The following is a 13,555-nucleotide window of genomic DNA, read 5'->3' on the forward strand; positions in this document are numbered from 1 at the left end:
AACTGTTCAGGGAAGTCAGGAACCAATACACGCATTCAGTCAGGAAAGCAAAGGCCAGCTTTTTCAAGCAGAAATGTGCATCCTGTAGCTCTAACTCCAAAAAGTTCTGGGACACTGTAAAGTCCATGGAGAACAAGAGCACCTCCTCCCAACTGCCACTGCACTGAGGCTAGGTAACACAGTCACCACCGATAAAACCATGATAATCGAAAACTTCAACAAGCATTTCTCAATGGCTGGCCATGCCTTTCTCCTGGCTACTCCAACCTCGTCCAACAGCTCCAATCTAGAATCGTCTTTCTATTTCGCAACAAAGCCTCCTTCACTCACGCCGCCAAACTTACCCTAGTAAAACTGACTATCCTACCGATCCTCGACTTTGGCGATGTCATCTACAAAATAGCTTCCAATACTCTACTCAGAAAACTGGATGCAGTTTGTCACAGTGCCATCCGTTTCGTTACAAAGCACCTTATACCACCCACCACTGTGACCTGTATGCTCTAGTCGCCAGACCCACTGGCTCCAGGTCATCTACAAGTCTATGCTAGGTAAAGCTCCGCCTTATCTCAGTTCACTGGTCACGATGGCAACAACCTCCCGTAGCACGCGCTCCAGCAGGTGTATCTCACTGATCATCCCTAAAGCCAACACCTCATTTGGCCGCCTTTCCTTCCAGTTCTCTGCTGCCTGTGACTGGAACGAATTGCAAAAATCGCTGAAGTGAGACTTTTATCTCCTTCACCAACTTTAAACATCTGCTACCTGAGCAGCTAACCGATCGCTGCAGCTGTACATAGTCCATCGGTAAATAGCCCACCCAATTTACCTACCTCATCCCCATACTGTTTTTATTTATTTACTTTTCTGCTCTTTTGCACACCAGTATTTCTACCTGCAAATTACCATCTGATCATTTATCACTCCAGTGTTAATCTGCTAAATTGTAATTATTTGCCTACCTCCTCATGCCTTTTGCACACAATGTATATATACTTTTTTTTTCTACTGTGTTATTGACTTGTTTATTGTTTACTCCATGTGTAACTCTGTGTTGTTGTCTGTTCACACTGCTATGCTTTATCTTGGTCAGGTCTGTCACGAACCGGCTCAAAGCCCGTAACAAAAGGGAGACAACGTGGAGATAAGGAGTAACAAAATATATATTTATTAAATAAAGCAACTAAGGAAAATATACTATGGTGTGTGTGTAATCAGTAGTGTAAGTGAGTGTTTTGCATGCATGAATGTGATGATGCAGGGTGTTGAAAGGTGCTAGAAACGCAACAAAAACTATCAAAGTATCTGCATGGGGAAGTGGTGTATTTATCCTGGGAGACACCGGGCCCAGGTGTTTCCTATGTAGCTGACGACCCTCCCAACTCCGCCCACCAGCATCCTTATAAGGAAACAAGAACAAAGAGGGAATACGGCAGACAGAGTGGGAGGGTCGTCACAGGTCGCAGTTGTAAATGAGATCTTGTTCTCAACTGGCCTACCTGGTTAAATAAAGTTGAAATAAAAATAAAATAGTCTTTATTTTGTTACTATTTACTTTTTTTAGCAGATTTTTCTTACGTTTTTAACTCTGCATTGTTGGGAAAGGGCTCGTAACTAAGCATCCCAAGGTAAAGTCTACACCTATTGTAGTCGGCGCATGTGACAAATACAATTTTCTTAGATATTTTTAGTATGCTACGCTGTCTCCACTTGGAACCTACATTCAAGACCTTGTTCGCTTGCCTCGATCACTGCGACTCCGCTTAGGCTAGCTGGCCCAATGGTGGAGTACCCAAAGTCCTTTAGGGGCTCTGCTTGTTTTCTGTTTGGAAGGAAGTCTGTGTAGACGCATGGCAATGGGATCACCACCTCTTGTTCAAGCTGCTCCTAGAGATGACACACATACGCAAGAATGCACTGAGCTAAGGCATTTTAACAATGGTCCACACTGCTTAATTGAGTGACCAAGTAATAACCCTTTGTTAATGTTATTGTATTTTTTTTACCTCTTCATCTCCTATCTCATCATACACATGATTTTCGGACACATGGGTGTCTCTGTCTCTCCTTCCTAAAAACAATTTATCGGTTTTAATCTAACATTAGGCCCTTAATTAATTCTGCATTTTTTTATTTTGCCATTATTACAATAGTAGTATAATATAGTGATGATATTTGATCATTCCTAAAACAGATGCTTTCTTTAAGTTATGCTGTTTGTACCTCTCCTGTTTCTGACAGGATGCTGCTCCTTGTTGCAAAGTCCTGTCCAAATACAATATGACAGGAAAATGAAATAACAGAATGGATGGTCTTTTATCCATAGATGTGTGTATAGAAGTATAAAAACAATGGATAACACTTTTCAGGTATAATACATTGTACAATACCTGATTTAATAAACAGCAATTTGAGATAGATACATAGACATCACATTATAAGCCTATTTGTATGACATTATAATGGCTCATATTACATATTATAAAAGGATTTTATGTGCAGGCTTAGTAAAGTGTTACCAAACGATCTTGAGAAAGGGGCTAAAACCATACCTGCCAGATGCTTCCGTATTTCTACCTTGCCAAAAAACAGAAATATTGTTTTTAATTTCATGAAACCACCATAACAGCCATTACTAAACAGACTTTTAATTACTGTGGTAAATGACACTATTTACCCTGGTGATATCTCCTGATGCAGGCAATGATGATGAGCAGGCCGAATATGCAGATGCCCAATATTACCATGATTAGAACTTCTCTCTGGCCTATCGGCAGTGTGGCTCGGAAAATTCCATCCTTACACACAGAGGATTGGTTATCTGCCCACAAATAGAACAGATCATTTAGAACAAACTGGCATTTGGATACTGATCATCCACAATTAGTAATGACAATATGAATTATTATTATGTGTAATTTTGTTCCTTTGCTGGACAGAGGTTTGGTTTCAGTTTAGGGTTATGTTTAGGTTATGTTCCAGACCGACTATATTGCAGTTGGGTTGCACGTATCAACCAATGGCTGCGTGCACCGCCATCGACTTCGCAGTCAGGCATCAGATTGCTATATCATACAAAGTGGTTGGCTGACATGTGTAACACCTATCTAGGCATTGTAAGATCTGGCAGGCGACTGCAACGTGGTCAGCTTGGAACACTGCCAGTATGTTCCTATGATGGACATAGGCAAAGGTTAAGTTTAGGGGATATTTTTATGTTGCTCTCACCTGTGAGTTGGAAGTGGCCCTGTGACAGGCCTGCCTTGTTGGCCACCAAGCAGGTGTATTTCCCACAGTCAGCCTTGGTCAGGTTGTTCACCTGTAAGGTTTGGTTTCTCTCACCCAATAACAATCTGGAATCCATGAGGAAGGGCTGGTTATCCTTCAGCCACCAATAGGAGAGGTATGATCCCTTGACCTCACAGGTCATTGTTAGCAGCGCGTGGGATAAGTTTACGCTGATGTGCAGGGTGGAGGGAGGAGCTAAAGAGACCAAAACATTCATCAGTTGTGAATCTGAATTTGAATCCAATAGGTCATGTGTCTGACTTTTTTTTTACTCTGGCAAACTTTTGTGACTTCCATTATATGGACATGTGCTCCCCATGAATACAATCTTGGATTTATCTATTAGTGATTTCCATATATCTATGTATGGATTTCCACTGAATCTGAAGCACAGTTGGCATTACTGTGTAGAAAGACAGACAGATACAAATGGGTTAGGGTAATATGCTGTACTTACAAATGATTGACAGTGATATATTTAATGAGACCATAGTGTTATTCTTATAAATCACTCTTTCTTCATAGACACCTTCATCCTCTGCCCTCACTGAGTATAGAACAAAGGTTTTATTGTGGGAAAGGAAGTGTGCAGTGCCATTGCATGCAGGGAATATGTTGGTGATGTTCCCATCCATTTTATGGAGAAGACAGAATGTCTGGGAGTTTCCACTTTTGTGACGCCATTCCACTGTTTTGATTAGTTTCAAAGGTATACTAGATCCAGAAAACTGTATGGGTTTGTTTAATATAGCCCATATACCTTCTCCTGGGACTTCAGGCCTGCCTGTAAGAAAGGAAGAGTGAGAGACTTACATCATGGCCATGTCAGCACAGCCTAGCTATAGAGGAATACAAAATCTACTTTACATATTTCTGAGCACCTCCAAGAAGTATGATACCTACTAATGGTCTAGTTACTTGAGACAGAAACAACCTTGGGGAGGTTTGTCGGGAAGGATGGGAGTGCGTAATCCGCTATAGTCTAGCAATCCAAAATGTGCATGTTCTGGTCATGTCGGGGACAACTGTAGCATTTTTGCAAACTCTAACTCTTGTTCTAAACTTAACTCAATTCACCTAACCTTTGTCTTTAAAAAAAAAAAAGTTTTTTAGGGGTGGATCAGATTTAATATTGTGGAAAGATTGTTGCTTCCATCAATGTAATTGTCTGCATCATTTCCAATCCCCCATATATTTCGGGGGTAAATATACAGTATATCACAAAAGTGAGTACACCCCTCACATTTTTGTAAATATTTGAGTATATCTTTTCATGTAACAATACTGAAGAAATGACACTTTGCTACAATGTAAAATAGTGAGTGTACAGCTTGTATAACAGTGTAAATTTGCTGTCCCCTCAAAAATAACTCAACACACAGCCATTAATGTCTAAACCACTGGCCACAAAAGTGAGTACACCCCTAAGTGAAAATGTACAAATTGGGCCCAATTAGCCATTTTCCCTCCCCGGTGTCATGTGACTCATTAGTGTTAAGGTCTCAGGTGTGAATGTGGAGCAGGTGTGTTAAATTAATTTACAAAATGTTCCTTTTTTTACAATATTATCAAATATATATATATATTTTTTAAATTAATTAGTATATTTGAGTTTAACCACAATATTTGTTGTATTATTTGTTCTGTCTCTTCAGGTGGATTAAACTGAAATTGCAACCAACTTTCTAAAGCTTGTTTAAAAAAATAATTATATTTTGGAGATTATTTTGTTTTCAAACAACCGAAAGTGAGCAGTTGTAATCTGAATAAAGGGAAAAGGGCCATTCTTGAATCAAATTTATCAACCCATGGAGGTCTGGATTTGGAGTCACACTCAAAATTAATGTGAAAAACCACACTACAGGCTGATCCAACTTTGATGTAATGTCCTTAAAACAAGTCAAAATGAGGCTTAGTAGTGTGTGTGGCCTCCACGTGCCTGTATGACCTCCCTACAACGCCTGGGCATGCTCCTGATGACGTGGCGGATGGTCTCCTGAGGGATCTCCTCCCAGACCTGGACTAAAGCATCCGCCAACTCCTGGACAGTCTGTGGTTTAACGTGGCGTTGGTGGATGGAGCGAGACATGATGTCCCAGATGTGCTCAATTGGATTCAGGTCTGGGGAACGGACGGGCCAGTCCATAGTATCAATGCCTTCCTCTTGCAGGAACTGCTGACACACTCCAGCCACATGAGGTCTAGCATTGTCTTGCATTAGGAGGAACCCAGGGCCAACCGCACCAGAATATGGTCTCACAAGGGGTCTGAGGATCTCATCTCGGTACCTAAAGGCAGTCAGGCTACCTCTGGCGAGCACATGGAGGAATGTGCGGCCCCCCCAAAGAAATGCCACCCCACACCATGACTGACACACCGCCAAACCGGTCATGCTGGAGGATGTTGCAGGCAACAGAACGTTCTCCACGGCGTCTCCAGACTCTGTCACGTCTGTCACATGTGCTCAGTGTGAACCTGCTTTCATCTGTGAAGAGCACAGGGCACCAGTGGCGAATTTGCCAATCTTGGTGTTCTCTGGCAAATGCCAAACATCCTGCACGGTGTTGGGCTGTAAGCACAATCCCCACCTGTGGACGTCGGGCCCTCATACCACCCTCATGGAGTCTGTTTCTGACCGTTTGAGCAGACACATGCACATTTGTGGCCTGCTGGAGGTCATTTTGCAGGGCTCTGGCAGTGCTCCTCCTGCTCCTCCTTGCACAAAGGCGGAGGTAGCGGTCCTGCTGCTGGGTTGTTGCCCTCCTACGGCCTCCTCCACGTCTCCTGATGCACTGGCCTGTCTCCTGGTAGCGCCTCCATGCTCTGGACACTACGCTGACAGACACAGCAAACCTTCTTGTCACAGCACGCATTGATGTGCCATCCTGGATGAGCTGCACTACCTGAGCCACTTGTGTGGGTTGTAGACTCTGTCTCATGCTACCACTAGAGTGAAAGCACCGCCAGCATTCAAAAGTGACCAAAACATCAGCCAGGAAGCATAGGAACTGAGAAGTGGTCTGTGGTCACCACCTGCAGAACCACTCATTTATTGGGGGTGACTTGCTAATTGCCTATAATTTCCACCTGTTGTCTATTCCATTTGCACAGCAGCATGTGACATTTATTGTCAATCAGTTTTGCTTCCTAAGTGGACAGTTTGATTTCACAGAAGTGTGATTGACTTGGAGTTACATTGTGTTGTTTAAGTGTTCCCTTTATTTTTTTGAGCAGTGTATAATTAGGCCCTTTTAATTTTGTCTGGCTTGCCATTCCAAATAAAATGTGAATATTTTTTGTTCATTTGGTTTAAAAAGTAGGTCACTAGGTTTAAGCAAAACCATAAGCAAATAGGTCAACTGTGATATGACTAAAGATCAGGGTGATTTTTCCACAAATAGACAGGTATTTTCCTTTTCATGGTAGCAAGATCTATGTTTGCTAACTTTTTCAAAAAATATATTGGAGTAAGATCATTTCTTTCTTTCGGGATTTGTATACAGAGTATGTCCACATCCCCGTCAGAACATTTAATTGGCAAACGACACGGTAATGTAAAAGTGGCATTTTTTTGTGATCCAATACATAATATACTACACTTATCATAATTTGGTTTTAATCCAGAGAGGTTAGCAAAAGTATCTAGATCCTCTATGAGGCTGTGGAGGGATTCTAATTGTGGTTTAAAAAAAAAACATGAATCAGTGTAAACAGCTTTATTTTTAAGCCACGGATTTCTAATCCCTTAATATTATTGTTGGATCTAATTTTAACAGCTAACATTTCGATGGCAATAATAAATAGATATGCCAATAGTGGACAACCTTGTTTTACTCCTCTTGACAGTTTAAAACTTTCTGAGATGTAGCCATTACTTACTATTTTACACCTAGGGTTACTATACATAACCTTAACCCATTTTATAAGAGATTCACCAAAATTGAAATATTCTAGGCATTTATAAATAAACTCCAGTCGTACTTTATCAAAAGCCTTTTCAAAATCAGCTATGAAAACATGGCCTGGTGTCCCTGATATTTCATAGTATTCTATTGTTTCCAGTACTTGTCTTATATTATCTCCAATGTATCGTCCGTGTAAAAAGCCTGAATAATATCTAACAACACCTTTTTAATCATATGCTCCTGCCAAGATGTTGTAACATGGCCGAATGTTCCTGGACGCACTCCTCGACTCCTCTAACCGGGTACCTGCTCCTGCTGACTCCATTGAAGGTGTGTAATTCTGTCAGGATGGTGTATTGTAGACGAAGTCAAGTGCAGGAGAGCAGATTGAAATGAACAGGCGCACTTTTATTATAGTTCCAAGAACCGAGAGCACTACATGAAACAAACGCGCTCAAAAAACGGAACATAAAAGTAGAGCGCGTAAACTAACACCACCTAACATGAAAACAATTACACACAAAACATGATGGGAAACAGAGGGTTAAATACAAGTATCTTAATTGGGGAAATGAAAACCAGGTGTGTATGGAAACAAGACAAATGTATTTACGAAAAATGGAGCGGTGATGGCTAGAAAGCCGGTGACGTCGATCGCCGAACGCCGCCCGAACAAGGAGAGGGGCTGATTTCGGCAGAAGTCGTGACAGATCCAAGCATTTAGCTAGAATTTTTGCATCACAACACTGAAGTGTAAGAGGCCTCTAATTTTTTTAAATGGACTTGATCTTTATATGTACCACTTGGATCCGGTTTCAGTAATACTGAAATCAGACCTTCTTGTTGCGTGTCCAATAATCTACCATTTACAGTGCCTTGCGAAAGTATTCGGCCCCCTTGAACTTTGCGACCTTTTGCCACATTTCAGGCTTCAAACATAAAGATATAAAATTGTATTTTTTTGTGAAGAATCAACAACAAGTGGGACACAATCATGAAGTGGAACGACATTTATTGGATATTTCAAACTTTTTTAACAAATCAAAAACTGAAAAATTGGGCGTGCAAAATTATTCAGCCCCTTTACTTTCAGTGCAGCAAACTCTCTCCAGAAGTTCAGTGAGGATCTCTGAATGATCCAATGTTGACCTAAATGACTAATGATGATAAATACAATCCACCTGTGTGTAATCAAGTCTCCGTATAAATGCACCTGCACTGTGATAGTCTCAGAGGTCCGTTAAAAGCACAGAGAGCATCATGAAGAACAAGGAACACACCAGGCAGGTCCGAGATACTGTTGTGAAGAAGTTTAAAGACGGATTTGGATACAAAAAGATTTCCCAAGCTTTAAACATCCCAAGGAGCACTGTGCAAGCGATAATATTGAAATGGAAGGAGGATCAGACCACTGCAAATCTACCAAGACCTGGCCGTCCCTCTAAACTTTCAGCTCATACAAGGAGAAGACTGATCAGAGATGCAGCCAAGAGGCCCATGATCACTCTGGATGAACTGCAGAGATCTACAGCTGAGGTGGGAGACTCTGTCCATAGGACAACAATCAGTATATTGCACAAATCTGGCCTTTATGGAAGAGTGGCAAGAAGAAAGCCATTTCTTAAAGATATCCATAAAAAGTGTCGTTTAAAGTTTGCCACAAGCCACCTGGGAGACACACCAAACATGTGGAAGAAGGTGCTCTGGTCAGATGAAACCAAAATTGAACTTTTTGGCAACAATGCAAAACGTTATGTTTGGCGTAAAAGCAACACAGCTGAACACACCATCCCCACTGTCAAACATGGTGGTGGCAGCATCATGGTTTGGGCCGCTTTTCTTCAGCAGGGACAGGGAAGATGGTTAAAATTGATGGGAAGATGGATGGAGCCAAATACAGGACCATTCTGGAAGAAAACCTGATGGAGTCTGCAAAAGACCTGAGACTGGGACGGAGATTTGTCTTCCAACAAGACAATGATCCAAAACATAAAGCAAAATCTACAATGGAATGGTTCAAAAATAAACATATCCAGGTGTTAGAATGGCCAAGTCAAAGTCCAGACCTGAATCCAATCGAGAATCTGTGGAAAGAACTGAAAACTGCTGTTCACAAATGCTCTCCATCCAACCTCACTGAGCTCGAGCTGTTTTGCAAGGAGGAATGGGAAAAAAAGGTGGCGCTACAAAGTATTAACTTAAGGGGGCTGAATAATTTTGCACGCCCAATTTTTCCGTTTTTGATTTGTTAAAAAAGTTTGAAATATCCAATAAATGTCGTTCCACTTCATGATTGTGTCCCACTTGTTGTTGTTTCTTCACAAAGAAATACAGTTTTATATCTTTATGTTTGAAGCCTGAAATGTGGCAAAAGGTCGCAAAGTTCAAGGGGGCCGAATACTTTCGCAAGGCACTGTAAGACAGGGAATTTTTACTAGGGTTAAATGTCAGGAATTGTGAAAAACTGAAATTAAATGTATTTGGCTAAGGTGTATGTAAATTTCCGACTTCAACTGTATATATATATTTTTTAAATCCTGTTTCTTATTTTCCAAAATTAGCTATTGATATTTGTAGTAATGTTGGCAATTTATGCTAAGGATTTTTTTACCTCTGACCAGTCTCACCATTACCAAAATTACATTATGGCAAGCAATTATTATATTAGCAAACAATTATTTTGAATCATCCTATATTGTCCCTAACATCTTTTACTCCCTCGCAACAGTTGTGGGATACAAACACACACCCACACGCACTCAACCCCTTTCCCACACAACAACCATAGACTCAGATTCTCAACATTTGCACCATCCCAGAGCCCAACTCAAGAAAGGTCTTGATTTACGAACGCATATACAGTTGCAGCTGTATGAGAAGGCCTGTAAAACTGTGCAAAAAAAAAATGGGCATTTGATTTACCATTGTCATGTCCCAGATGATGGAGATCAGATATACCCCCTTCACATGAAACACCCACAACATGGTCCCCCGTACTGACCATATTCCCAAGCATCTCCGTGCAGTCAGACCTTTGATTTTGTGCCACCAGGGCCACAATAATATTCCCCCTCTCTGAATGTCCGAGTGTGACCCCCTCCCCATGGGTTACTGCAGCTAGTGTCGCCAGCACTGCCACTGCCTGGGTGCGGGGCAGCCCACCGGGATCCCCATGATAGGACAATAAATAAATATGATGTATAATACATTTTATAATGAATGTCCCTCATCTGAACAACATTGAAAGCTCCCTCACAACCCCTGCTCACAGCAATACATTGGTTCTGGGAAATGCAACCATTTCCTTTCTCACTCAACGCCACACTTTCCCAAACACCAAAAAACACACACCACACCATCCATCCACACACACTGTGCCTTCTGTTTACTGAGTTTTTATCTCCACCATGTTGAATTAGTGCTTTAGTGTTCCAATTAGTTATATTTGAAGATAGATAGAAAAGCTATATTTTTTGTTGTATTATTACAATCCATAACCGGGCTAGAATTGTGTGTTTCCTTATTTGCCTCCTTTATGAGAACTTTGTAATTTTGAAAATAGCCATGGAGTAGTCTTTGTGTCTCTGAACAACTGGTTATCAATATACAGTTTATCGGCGACGAGAGTTACGCGTTTCCCTTGAATCTATTTTCCTTGACAGTTGGAAACAAAATTTACGCCGTTCTGGAATTTCCTTCGGGAACTGGTCATGCGTGCCTATTTTCGTGCAAGCAAGTCTTTCACCCAGGCTTTTAACCATTATTTTATCTTAAGGAAAGCACATTTTGCAACGATTGGGTGTTCATACCTCTGCCCTCTCTGTATGAAGGAGTGTACACGTTCGAGTTGGATTTTGTCGATAGCTTTGGTTGGAATCTGAAGCGCTGTATGGAGGAACTCTAACTACAGAGTCAGGAACCTCTCCTTCTTTCTCTTGGATACCTGTAAGTACCAGATTCTCTCTATACCAGGCGGTGTCAGAGGAAGGCCCTAAAAATGGTCAAAGAGTCCAGCCACTCTAGTCATAGACTGTTCTCTCTTTTACCGCATGGCAAGCGGTACCGGAGTGCCAAGTCTAGGTCCAAGAGGCTTCCAAACAGCTTCTGAACACCTAATCAAATGGCTACCCAGACTATATGCAGTGCCCCCCCCCCCCCCTTACACCACTGCTACTCTGTTGTTATCTATGCATAGTCACTTTAATAACTCAACCTACATGTACATACTACCTCAAATAACCAGTGCCCCCCGCACATTGACTCTGTGTCAGTACCCCCCTGTATATAGTCTCGCTATTGTTATTTCACTGCTGCTCTTTAAGTACTTTTATCTCTTATTCTTATCTGTATTATTTTTAACTGCATTGTTGGTTAGAGGCTTGTAAGTAAGCATTTCACTGTAAGGTCTACACCTGTTGTATTCGGCGCATGTGACTGATAAAATTAGATTTTTTGTGTCTTTTACAGTAAAAACTCAGTGTCCTACAATTAATGAATGTAATGGGGTGTTATTTGTTAGACAGAAAATATGGTAGTAGCTACACCATCCTTAGAAAGCCAGTATGAGGGTTTGCGCTCAGGCTTGAATGAAATGGACTGGTGCGTGGAAAAGAAAATATCTGTAGAGTTCAAAAGGTACTCACACTCAAAACCATAGAAAATAAATAACCCAAGGAGGGCAAGATGCAAAAGTAATATCATTAATTGAATCCATGTACTTTGCACTTTCACTTGTTGTATTATTTCGAGCATGGATTAAATGAATTATTTTTGCATCTCGGCCTCCTTGGGTTATTTATTTTTCATGGCTTGGAGTATGAGTACCTTTTGAACTCTACAGTACACAACCCTTGAAATATATGAAAAAAATTGCCAATATACTTTGCCATGCTGTATGAAGCGATGCAGTGCCATTTAGTTTAAACCTCAACTCATATCCTAGACCTAGTGAATCAGAGTTCATATGCAGAACCTCTAAAAGTCTAAGCCGTTGAGGGGTGGGGCAAGTTCTACGAAGCTAATATATGGAATTGTTTTAAGATGATCATACCATTTAGCAATTTGATGTATTGATTTATACATTTTTGAACCCCTTTAGGTTTAAATTTTTTTATTTCAAATTATTTGATAAAATATTTAATTTGGCCTTTACTACTATAGAAACGTATTTAATAACACATAAATGGCAAAGGAGACAGTAAAACAATGAATCATGAAGAATAAGGTTCTGAAGTGTCTGTCCTATATCTAGGAGGTATAAGAAAGCTCAGGAAATATGTGTGTTTTTTTTGGACACATTGTTAACCCCGATTACTTCGTAGGCCAAACCATTCGGATGCCATAGACGTTTTCGTGAGAAGACTGATTTTCGGAATTTCTCATGGTCTGACAAACACTGCTGTAGCTCGGTCACCTTCCACCTTCCTCTACTTTAAACTCACGGATTTCGATGCAGATTTTTTATTTTATGTTACTTATATCGTCAATACTCTTAAGGATTACAGAAAAGCAAATACAATGTAATGAATTACATGTTCACCAATACCCAATAAACAGACAGACTGATAGGATGAGTTGCCAAATGTTTTAAGACAGAAAAAGGGGACCAAATGCTGATGATTGAGATTTACCTATTATAATAATCTACATAAAAGAATTTGATCAACAAAAATCACTGCCTTCTGTATTTTTCAAATTAGACGCAGCCCAATTTTTTGGTAAGTAACTTACCTGAATGTGTTGTGGTGCTCAAGGTCAATAGGAGAATAACCAGTTGGAGGGGACATCTTGAGAATAACAGTTTTTCTGTGGAATTTCTCTTAAAAATCAGCCAGTTTACCATCATGCCATAGCTTGCCAGACCGATCAAAAGTTAAACTGTCATACACATGAGCTAGCTCAAAAAAGATGCATGATGTGCTTCTTCCACCCACAAACCACAGAGAGATTGGAGTTGGCTTCTGAGTACAGCAAGACGCATCACACTTTTTAAAGCAGCGATACAGTGTGTACAGAATGTATTCACACCCCTCAACTTTTTCCACATTTTCTTGTTCAAGTGTGATTAAAATGTATTTAATTGTAATTTTTGGTCAACAATCTAGACAAAATACTCTAATTTCAAAGTGGAAGCAAAACTCTAACAACAAATGATTGAAAAATAAAACAAACATATTTTAGCGGGGACAGCCTACTAGAGGATCTGGAGGTGTGGCTTGTTGCAGGCGTTTGCCTTGGGTTAGCTCTGCTTGGTTGTCATACTCTGTTAAAACTGTAATGTCATTTTTTGGGAGACCTGACCAAATTAAAATAGAAAGTGTTATAGATATTTCATTCTCATTGAAAGCAAGTCTAAGAAGCCG

The 13,555-nt window shown here is 40.6% G+C and overlaps 1 protein-coding gene across 3 annotated transcripts; it reads right to left on the bottom strand.

Annotated features, from left to right (window-relative positions):
• Positions 1–1,148: 1,148 nt before the first annotated feature.
• LOC110533504 (cell adhesion molecule CEACAM21) lies at positions 1,149–13,337 on the bottom strand. Of its 3 annotated transcripts, none has more exons than XM_021617779.3 (8): positions 12,924–13,337; positions 3,746–4,072; positions 3,229–3,483; positions 2,678–2,821; positions 2,553–2,573; positions 2,224–2,265; positions 2,007–2,071; positions 1,149–1,887 (listed from the first exon to the last, which is right to left on the bottom strand). In XM_021617779.3, exons 1-8 carry the CDS (start codon positions 13,036–13,038, stop codon positions 1,696–1,698), a joined length of 1,161 nt encoding a protein of 386 aa, XP_021473454.2. In that variant the 5' UTR covers positions 13,039–13,337; the 3' UTR covers positions 1,149–1,695. The 3 variants fall into 3 exon arrangements, with proteins under 3 accessions (XP_021473454.2, XP_021473456.2, XP_090042268.1); XM_021617781.3 differs by having other exon boundaries at positions 1,580–1,887; positions 2,553–2,577; positions 12,924–13,159; XM_090186142.1 differs by lacking the exon at positions 1,149–1,887 and having other exon boundaries at positions 2,071–2,265; positions 2,553–2,577; positions 12,924–13,159.
• Positions 13,338–13,555: the final 218 nt, after the last annotated feature.

This window comes from Oncorhynchus mykiss, chromosome 10 (assembly GCF_057628025.1).
Source record: "Oncorhynchus mykiss isolate SJ-2025 chromosome 10, ASM5762802v1, whole genome shotgun sequence".
Taxonomy (NCBI): domain Eukaryota; kingdom Metazoa; phylum Chordata; class Actinopteri; order Salmoniformes; family Salmonidae; genus Oncorhynchus; species Oncorhynchus mykiss.

Bases quoted from the DNA above. Each gene is read 5' to 3' on its own strand.
- LOC110533504 (XM_021617779.3), bottom strand. From the start codon at position 13,038: ATGATGGTAAACTGGCTGATTTTTAAGAGAAATTCCACAGAAAAACTG. The intron at 3,484-3,745 runs GTAAGTACAGCA...TGGTCTCTTTAG, and splicing joins TATATCACTGTCAATCATTT to CTCCTCCCTCCACCCTGCAC. The intron at 1,888-2,006 runs GTAAAAAAAATA...TGTCATCTCTAG, and splicing joins ATGAGATAGGAGATGAAGAG to GAGCAGCTTGAACAAGAGGT.